The 10385-nt window shown below is 51.4% G+C and overlaps 1 protein-coding gene across 1 annotated transcript in view; it reads right to left on the bottom strand.

Annotated features, from left to right (window-relative positions):
- Nucleotides 1–9405: 9405 nt before the first annotated feature.
- PHF2 (PHD finger protein 2) overlaps nt 9406–10385 on the bottom strand; it is an 82917-nt gene continuing 81937 nt past the window's right edge. Inside the window, exon 22 of the mRNA XM_030458602.1 lies at nt 9406–9735. Coding sequence (XP_030314462.1) covers nt 9647–9735 — 89 coding nt within the window. The 3' untranslated portion in view covers nt 9406–9646. The remainder of the gene's footprint in view (nt 9736–10385) is intronic.

The following is a 10385-nucleotide window of genomic DNA, read 5'->3' as shown; positions in this document are numbered from 1 at the left end:
AGGCTCCTGTTGGGAGTTGTTGAGTTGGTGTTGAATCAAATGATGGATTGAGGAGGTCAGAAATGGCCTAGGAAGGGCAGAGCTGTTCTGGGAGTTCCAGGTTCTCCAGCCCTGCCAGCAGAGGGGGTGGGGAAGAGTAACCATGGGCTTTGTCAACACTCACCTGGTCACTCAGGTCCCTTTCATATCTTGTGAGGGATTGGAGGAAGGTTTTGCAGCAAGAGCTGTACAGACCTTCAGTATCAGAAGCACTACACCAGCAGTGAGTTTCTACTGACAGGAAGAGCAAAATCTGTAGAAAGAAGTGATCCTGCACTTTTAAACTCTGGGCACCAAATTAACAACGACTTTTGGGTTGTTTGCACATTTGTTTTTACCATAAGTGACTTCTTGTTCTGCATAGCAAGGAATGTGCTCAGAGGAACAACCCGTGTATTCAGATGTGGAAGAAGTATTTGGATAAATGTCATCCCCTCTGTCTGGTCTCCTCCAGGCTCACAACTCAATGGCTCTGCACCCCATGAGATGAGAAGGGTCACTGTTAGCAAGAGGACAGCACCAAACACAGAGGCCAGGCAGCTCCAGAACATGAAGGGTGCTTGAGATGCAGCAGGACGACACCTTCACAGCTTTTTCTCACTGAAGCACATTTGGAAAGTGCACAGAAAAAGGTCAAGAGAACCCAACATGCTGTGTGCACTGCTACGTTACAGCAAAGGGGAAGTTTAGGTGAGTTTCTCCAGCCTGGAGAAACAGGACATTCAACACAGGTTCCTGCTGCCTGCAGCTCTTGGCTGTCCAAACAGTTGAGATCTGTAGGAATCCAGCTCACCACATTATTAGTCCAGGGCTCTGGAAGGAATAAAAGTGTAAAGTGATAGCTGGGAGCTCCAGGGAAGTCTGAGTGCAGTGGTGGGGAGGAAGCCACGACATTTGGAAAAGCATCGTTCATGGGGACTGAGCCATTTCCAGGACACAAACAGCTCCAATCTGAGCTTGTTTCTTCTTCATATGCTACTGTGCCCAGCAAAACATACTACAAACAAATAGGAGAGTTTCTTAATTGAAGCTAATGGCTTTGCGTGGATGTATTTAATTTCCTGTTCAATCTTAAGCATTGTACAAACTCAAGAACTCAAGTGTTAATATTCTCCCATCTTTCTTTTTTTTTTTTTTTAAATAGCAAATGTTTCTCTATTTCTCAAGTCACATTTGTGACACTGCACAGAAAACAAAGAATCAAAAACTTCTTGGTGATTTACTGGTTGGTTTGTTTGTTTTTTTTCCCACTGCACACACTCACAAAAAGCTGTGACTCTCAAGGTCACACAAAGCAGAGTCACTTTCTCTTTGCACATATGTGACTCTGCAAACCTCAGCTGGCACTGGGAGCTGGTGACCCAAGCGTCAAACTGAACCTTCCTGGATCCTGCATCCCTGGATGAAGCAGAAAGTTGCAGATGGAGATTTAGAAAAGTATTAATGAGCATCAGGGATTAAATCCTCCTGGCTGTTGAAGGGGCAGGAAGCCAATTCCGAGTGGTTTGCAGAGGAGCTGTGATGGAAGCGCCTGGCAATGAAAAGGTGCCTTGGAGAAACTGAGGTGTGCAGCTAGAGAAAAAGAAATGTTTCCTTTGTCTCAAGAGCAGAATAGTCACCTAATGCGCTGAAGGTTTAATCCCTGCAGATGGTCTGAAGCCACAGCATCTTTATTCTCTTCTCACTAGCATCTGTCAAAAACTTGTCATCGCTGCTTATTCCAAATGCCGGACAGGGAACAATTTGTGTAAAACCTGCTCAAGATAACAAGCTCCTTAATAGCTTCAGCTCTCAGTAAGCAGCCAAGGTACACTTAGCTGTGACAGTTTGCTTTCAGTGGGCTGGGAGCTGTTATCAGCTGTGACAGGGCAGAACGGGTGGAATGCAGGGAACAAAAGCCCCACACAAAGGCAGCACTTCAGGTCTGGAGGGTGTCTGGCTTCCTCTGCCTTCCTAGAGGCCACACAGGGCCCGGGCTATGGTGAGCTTCTTTACTTTAATTAATATTTCATTCTTGGAGCAAGTTTCAAGTTATCCCTGGAGAGAAGTTAAAGGGTTGCATATTTTGAGGCAAAGGAGCAAGGCTGGTGAGCTTGAATTAAGAAAGTATGTTGACAGAGGTTGTTACAGGCTTTAACCTTGGGCAAGAGACATGTAAACCATAAGGTATTAGTGTGCTTTTTTATTGTATAATTTGTTCTGTGTCCCACCTTACAGTCTGCTCCAATAAATTTATACATAAATGCTATGAGGAAACTTTCACCCCTTCCTTCTTCCCTCTCTGCCTCCTCTGGACTGGGGCATCTGATATTCCATATTCTGTGGAGCTGTTTGTTTTCCAAACCAATCCACCAAATATATTTTATGGCAGCAATAAAATAAAGTGGCTATGTGGCTGGAACTGCTGAGTTCAGCAAAGAAAATGGGGAAAAAATGGCTAATGGAGAAGAGTTTCTGTAGCCAACAAGTGCAAGAGCTGCAGATAAAGCAGGTGACCCAGCAAGCTGTGGGGCTGTACAGATGTGGGGCTGTACAGATGTGGGGGTGTACAGATGTGGCACATGGAAGGAGGAGGAGGGCCACAGAGATGATCTGAAGGCTGAGCACCCCTGCTGTGAAAACAGGTTGATAGAGTTGGGGTTGTTCAGCCTGAAGAAGACAAGGCTGCATGGAGAACTTGGAGCACTTTCCAACCCCTGAAGGGGTACAGGAAAGCTCAAGAGAGAATTTTCACAGGGGCCTGAAATTATAGGATGAGGGGAGGATGGGTTTAAGATGCAAAAGGGAAGACTGGGATGTGACACAAGGAAGAAATTCTTTTCTGTGAGGTGAGGGTGGTGAGAACCTGCTCCAGGTTCCCAGGGAAGCTGTGGCTGCCCCATCCCTGGGTTGGATGGGGCTGGGAGAAACCCCCCCAGCCTTTGGCTCCCCTGGAGCTGGCCAAGGGGATGTGCTCTGGCATGGAGGGAAATTCTCCCCAGAGCTGAACAGGAGAGGGTGGCCCTGCAGCCTCAGTTGGCTGAAGCCCTCAGATGTCTGTCTGAGGTGTCAAAACTGAGCTGCTCCATCCAGAGTTTTCTCCTTCTCTCTGCCACAGATCATTGAGAGGCAGCAGTCCCTTAATCCAGCTGTGAATTGTCAGGCTGCAGCTTGCTCCAGAGAGCAAAGTAATTACAGACCTCGGACTTGTAAAGTGGAGGATCAGTCTGGGAAGGCTTTCAGCAGGGGAAGAGAAAAAAAATGCCCAGTACACTGGCACTCCTTGGCAGTGCTGCTGTGACTGGGGTCATGGTGCAGAGTCCCAGGCCCTGTGGGGAGAGCACCCAGCTGCATCACCACTGCCTCACTACCCAGGGCAAAGCTGGGTTGGTTCCCAAAGCTGAGTCACCAAGGAGGGTGGTAGGGAGAGGGCAAACATCCTGAACTCATGCAGGAGCTGCAGGTGTGTGGGAGGAACAGGGGAGCTTTTGGGTTCCCAAGGCCTTCTGTAGGGCTGAAACAAAAGCAGTGAACTGCAAGATCAGGGTGGAGAGGACTATTGCGTGGTTTACTTGCTGATCAGTGAAACAACTAGAGCTGGGATCAGTGGCTGATCCCAGTAGGAAAAACAGTAGGAAAAACAATGCCATTTGTGTTGAGTGGTTTAACCTGTGAGTTACTAGGTGCAATCAGCAGCAAGCCCTGCCTGGCTGTGCACAGAGAACAGGAGAGGCATTTCATCCGTCCAATGGCTCCACAACACTCATATATCAGCTCTCTCACTCTGGTGTCAAAGACCTCTTGAGCATTCTGCTGCTCATGAAACACTGCATGGCATTACCCTGGTGTGTTATGGCCACTGGCACACCCAGGTTAAAAAGGATGCTGTGGTGTGAAACCAGTTATATCCTCATTGCCCATTCACCATGGAGTGAGGAGAGGGAGTCTCCTTCTGCTGAGGCTGGAGGTACATCCTGGTGCTACAAAAGAAAGAGTAGACAGGGAAAGAAACAAAGGAATTTTGGGGGCCAGGGGCTACTCAGTAGGTCTGTGAGTAGCACCACAGGAATCTCGCTCTGGGAGAAGACCATTTGTTGCACATCACAAATGCAGGGAAAATAAATCCTCTCTGAGATAGATGGTCACTGTAGTGTGACCTGTATCAAGACTAAAGGTATGTGGGGAAGAATACACAAAGAACCTCGTGGCAAAACTCCTCCTGGTATTTAGAAGAAACCAAGACCCAGACATTGTGCTACCTTCCTAATTCACCAACCCATCAGACAGAAAGAGTGCCACTACATCCAGGCTGGAGTGAGATGGGCAGCTCCTTGAGAGGAGGTGGGGGCCAGGGGAGAGTTGGTCTCTTCTCCCAAGGAACAAGTGATGGGACAAAAGGAAACAGCCTCAGGTAGCCCAGGGGAGGTTTAGATTGGAGATTGGGAACAAATTCTTCCTGGAAAAGGTTGTCAGGGCCTGGCCCAGCCTGCCCAGGGCAGGGGTGGAATCCCCATCCCAAGAGGGGTTACAAAGCTGGGGAGATGTGGTGCTGAGGGACAGAGATTAGTGGTGGCCTTGGGTAATGGTTTGGACTGGATGATCTGAAAGGTCTTTCCCAACCAAAATAATTAATTGACTCTACAACCTGACCATGAATCAGGCCCTTCACACCTGAGTGGTCCTCATAGACCACAGACTGCACAAGTGCAGGTTTTGTGTGGCCACAAAACAAAGTCTGCAAAAGATCTGTGGTCACAGCAGGGCTCTGGGCTGTGGTGCCCACTGCCCTCTCCCAGCTAAGGGTGAGAAATAAGTGATGGACACTGTGAGAGTCTGAGCATGAGGCCAGCATCAGGGGCTGGACCAAAGGAAGGGTCTGGTGACCCCAGGAAGAAAGTGGACGGTCGTGTTCTGTTTGGGCTGCCAAAGGAAGCTTTTGAAACAGTAAATGAAGGAGCAGTGTAAACACAAAGCCTTTTAAGATGTGTCTCCTTGTCACTTAAGGGAATGCAAATTATTAATTTGATGGAGCTGAAGGTGAAAGGAGGTGTGTATGGTCTGCACAGAGTCTACAAACACCCACCAGTGTGAGGAGGGGAGAGCCAAGGAAGGAGCCAAGCCTGGCTGGCAGCCTGGAGCTGCTCTCTGCCTCTCTCCAAGCTGCACACCATGGAGCTAAATGTTTAGTAAATGCAGTTAGCTGGGTGAAAGAAGTATGTAAAGTTTGACAGAAGAGTGACCTAAAAACGGGCCCCAAAGTGTTTCTTCCTAACAGACTGGAAACAGAAGGAAATCTAATTAATTATAATTATTACACTTCTAAGAGAAGAGGAGAAGCAGAATGTCTTTCTCTCATGATATACAGAGAGCAACTTCAAAACTGTTTACACAAATGCTGTGAATTCTGCAGGGTGGCTACTACAAATCCATGTCAGATGTTAATAGGAAGCATGGCATTTGCAGAGCACAATGGCACCGTGCCACTGCTTTCAGTAACAAATGTGGTCCCTGCAGCCAGTGCTGTCAGAGCCTGCCCTGAGCAGAGATGAAAGATGAATGCAGAGTCTGCCAGATTACTGTGAGCCTGTGACAAATGTCCATTTTGGGGTGATTCTTGTCAGTTTAAAGACAGAAACACAAATGTTGTTACCAATCATTTACCAGGAGCAGCCAATGGCCTCTCTGCACACATAAATACAGAAATTACCTCCCCAGCAATGCTGAACAGTGGATTTAGGGATTTCTAGTTGCCAGTCACTGCAAAAGCAACATGTAGGGTTCACTCACCACCCCTCTTGCAGGTAGCTCCACATTGGCAAAACAAACAAAAAAATCAAGTACTTCACTTGAGTCTGCAGCAGGGCTCAACACAGCACCCACTGAGCACGCTGAGAGCTACCCAAGGGTGTGAGATATCCTCAGCCAACTCAGCAGGAGTAAATGTGGAAAACTCTTCCAAATGCATGTGGGGAAGGTGCAGCCAGGGGAGGAGGGCAGGCAGAAGGCAGCAGGATCCCCACACACCTTGGGGCCAAGGTTTGGGGCTTGGGGCATCCCAGGGGATGCTGGAGATGTCACATGGAGCTGTGTCACATACAGGCTGTATTTTCAGCGTGACAGCATACAGAAAAACAATGCAAAGCGACTTTTCTGAATCACAGGCATCCAAAGAGCTTTCCCTTGTGTTTGCTCAGAGATTTTCTGGAGAGCCCTCATCAAGTCTGTGCCAGCCTCCCGCGTCTCTCCTGCCTCCTGGGGATGCTGGTAGCTGTTCCCTGGCATGAGCCTCAGGGCATCCTCAGCTGCTCTGCAATAAACCTGGGACACCGAGGCTGCGGGTGTCACCAGCCCGGGGAGATGCCAGGTGCTGGACGCCAAGGGGTCCGTGTCCCGCACTGTTCTTGAACTGTGAACTCCCCCAGCTGGCGGAGCTCTGGAATTGCCAGCAGCCAGATGGAGGGGTCACCTCCACCCCAAAATATCTCTGCGAGGATACAGCGAAACCAACCCCAAAAACTCCCCAGCACTCGAGGATGTGGGAGGGAAATGTGCCCGATGTGGATGTGTGTGGGATGATGATCTGAGGAAACCCCCCAGAAGGAGCAGGGCAGGAGCATGACTGCCTCATCTGGGGGGTGAAGGGGAAGGAGGGCAGCAGGTAAGCACAGAAGTCACAGGCTTGATGGGGAGTGTCTGCCCCAGAAAGTCTGGGTGAGAATGTGGGAAGAGCCAAAGCCCCAGCAGCTGCGGGCACAGCACTTCAAAGATGTTCTATAAACACCCAGAACATCTATAAACATCACATGTATAAACCTCAGGTGAAGACAGCTACAAAACCTGTCCCGTGCCACACATTTCAGGTAACTCACACATTCTTTGGGCTCTCTCTGTCATGTAAGAGGCTCTATACATGAGGTCACTGACCATCCCCAGTGGAGCTGAGGCCTCATTCCTAACACATAAAAAAGCATCAGGAATGCTTTGCACAGCAGAAATGGGACCCACACGTGGCCTTTGTGTTTGCCCACTGTCCATCACCCACTGTCCTGGGTCTCTGTGATGAGCTGTGGGCAAAGGAAGGAATCCCTCAAGAGCAGCCCTGTCCTTTCTTATGGAACTATTTACAGTGAAAGCTTCACAAAAAGAAAACCCATCCAAACAGATGTGGCCAGGGAAAGGTCCATATTATCCCATCTTGTCATTGTCACCTAGTAAGCAACTACAACATTCTTGGGTTGTGAGGACACATCGTGCTTATGGCAGAGGACTCTGGCGCTCACCTTGTTACCTTGTTCCTGTGGGGTTGTCATGGGGTAATGCTGAACAGACCAGGGTCAATCTTGAGTCACTGCCAGCACGGTGTGGCCAAGTGCTGGGGATCAGCCCAGGAGTTGGAGATGTCAACAGCTTCTGTTAGCAAAAAGAACTGCAGGAGCAGCAGCAGCTCCATGTGTCTGTGGGGAGCATCTTCTGCCTCTCGTGATGCCCAGGGAGTACTTGGAAAATGAGCCCATGGACAGAAGGGTTAACCTGGAGAAATGGTAAGAGAACTCATCCTGGGCTGGATCAGGAACAGTGTGTCCAAGGTCCAGGAAAGGGATTCTTCCCCTGTGCTCACCTTGAGTCCTGTGTCCAGTTCTGGGCCCCTCAGCTCAGGAAGGAGATTGAGGTGCTGGAGCAGGTCCAGAGAAGAGCAAGGAGGCTGTGAAGGGATCCAGCACAAGTCCTGTGAGGAAGGGCTGAGGGAGCTGGGGGTGTTCAGGCTGGAGAAGAGGAGGCTCAGGGGAGACCTCATCACTCTCTACAACTCCCTGAAAGGAGGTTGGAGCCAGGGGGGGGTTGGGCTCTGCTCCCAGGCAGAGACAAGACATGAGGCCATGGGCTTAAGAATTTTTTCCTAATATTTTTTCCTAAACCTAAAGGTTTAGGTTGGATATTAGGAAGGAATTCTTTGCAGAGAGGGTGCTGAGGCATTGGAATGGGTGCCCAGGGAGGGGGTGGATTCTCCATCCCTGGAGGTTTTTAAGAAGAGAGACTGGATGTGGCACTGAGTGCCATGGGCTGGGAACCACGGGAGGAATGGATCAAGGGTTGGAACTGATGATCTCAAAGGTCCTTTCCAACCCAGGTCATTCTGTGATCCTGTGATTTCAGTGAGTGAAAAGAACAGGAAAACCCACAGCACCTGGGGACTTCCAAGACTGAGAAGCAGAGGGACAGGAGTGTGTCCCTTTCTCCCCAGGAGAGGTGGATAAGGAGCACTGTGCTGGGCAGCAGGCAGACACCTCTGGGTCACCCAAGAGTTGTCTCACCAGGATGCTAAAGGTCATGCCAAATTATCTAGGGCTCCTTGAGGTGCTACTGCAGGCCAAGGTACCAGGGGGATTGGGGCTGTAGATGAGGCACTGCCTCAGCACCCTGCTCTCTGCCCTCCTCACTGCTGAGGGTCCCTGCCCTGAGGGACCCCTGGGGCTCCAGCTGCCTCCACTCCCCCATCCAGCCCAAGTGCTGCCCCTTTGCCGACCCCACAAAAAGGCCAGGCTCAGGCAGTTCTGTACAAAACCTGAAATAGTTTACTTTGCTTTCTTTTTTTTTTTTTCTTTTTTTAACCTTTTTTTTTTTTTTTTAAACTTTTGCTCTAGGTTTTACTTAAGATTTCGTGAACTCGATACAAGAGCATTTGATATGAATCAGTAAATAAAACACCATCATAGATAGATAGCCACGATAAACTTTGTTAGAAATGTACATGTCGCAAAAAAATAATAATACTAATAATCATAATCATAATCATAATAAAAAAAGCCGGCGCGACGCCCAGGCCGGCGTGGCCCTTTCAGCCTTCGCCCACGGCCGCGGGTGGCTCTGGTTCCCCGCGGGCGCCGCGCCCCGGTAATGTGTGTATATAAACAAAGCCCATAAGAAATGTACAAATATAAAAAGCTACAAACATTAATAAATTACATCGTCACAAAACACGGAAACACTCCACAAGGTGCTAGTAAAATAACTCGTCTCCCTCCCTCGCACAAGAAGTTTCGCAAAGAGCTGGTACCGGTGGGCGGCGCCCGGAGGGACTTTTCCCCTTATAAAAAAAACCGGAGGTGGTTATTCCAAAAGCTATGTACAAGCTACATTCTAGGAAAAGGGCGCCCGGGGAAACGCGGCTGCACGGGGCGACGGGGGCTGCCCGGCAAAGGCGCCCAACACCCGCCGGCCCAGCGCCTCCGGGCCCGCCCGACACCGCACCAAAGGCCCCCGCCCCACGGACCCCGCACCGGCCCCGCTCCGCACCGCCCCTGTCCGCCTGCTGGCCCGGCGGGCAGAGCCCCGGCCCGGCCCCGCTGCTGATGCTGCTGCGCCGGCGCCTCCGCCCGAGGGCCGGGCCGGGCCGGGGCCGGGGTCGGGTCGGGTCGGGGGGACTATCGCGCTCCTCCCCTGCCGGGATTAGTATTAACTTTTTGCGGCTAGTCACTCTCAGCACTCTGAGAAAGGACATCTATATTAAAAAATATTTATAGCAGGATTCTGTACACTCCGACCGCTGAAAGTTAAAGGGATTATTATTGTAGCGATGGCCTGGAGCCAAGAGGCGGCGGCCCGGGTTGGTGTCCCGCCGGCCCCGCCGCTAGAGCAGCAGCTTCCCGTTCCGGTGGATCTTCAGGATCTTGCCGAGCCGCTGCTTGGCCGTGGCCATCCCCTTCTTCGTGCGCTTCCCTGGAAGGAGAGCGGAGCAGCGGGTTTAGGCACCGCTCCCACCCCACCCTACCCCACCGGACCCACCCGCTGGGTCCGCACCGCCCGCCTCCAACCTCCCCCCGCAGCCCGCCCTACCCGGCCCTGCCCTGCCCGGCCACTCCGAGGCTATGGCCGGCCCTGAGGCGGGGGGGCTGCCCCGCAGGCACCAGGGAGGGCTCGGGAGGAGCTGGGTCTCTGCGTTACGGCTCTGGGACAGCTGCGTGCCCGCAGCCCCCGCAGCACATCCCGCCAGGGGGACTCCTCTCAGCCCTCCCTCTGCTGGGGCTCCCACAGTGCCGGACCCGCCCCTGCTCTGTGCCCTCACCCTGCCCGGGCACCCAACCTGCCATGACAGCCTGAACCCAGACACTGTCCCGCTCCCCACAGACACCCACAGCCCAGGCTGTTCCAGTGCCAGGGACCTCGAGCACCCCTGTGTCACTCTCTGAGGCACCCTGTGACACAGCTTGCATCCCACACACTGTCCCCTGGGCACCCGGTTGCTTGCCCCCTGCAGAGGGACAAATGTCCCCAGGCAGCTCCACATTTCTTTCTCCTTGCCCTTTTTCCCTAACTCGACTGCCACCACTTGCACCCAGCCCCTCCAGAAGGACACTGAAAAGTTGCAC

This window comes from Calypte anna, chromosome 12 (assembly GCF_003957555.1).
Source record: "Calypte anna isolate BGI_N300 chromosome 12, bCalAnn1_v1.p, whole genome shotgun sequence".
NCBI classification, from domain to species: Eukaryota; Metazoa; Chordata; class Aves; order Apodiformes; family Trochilidae; genus Calypte; species Calypte anna.
Note: the sequence above shows the minus strand (reverse complement) of the source record. Positions and strands in the feature narration are given on the sequence as shown.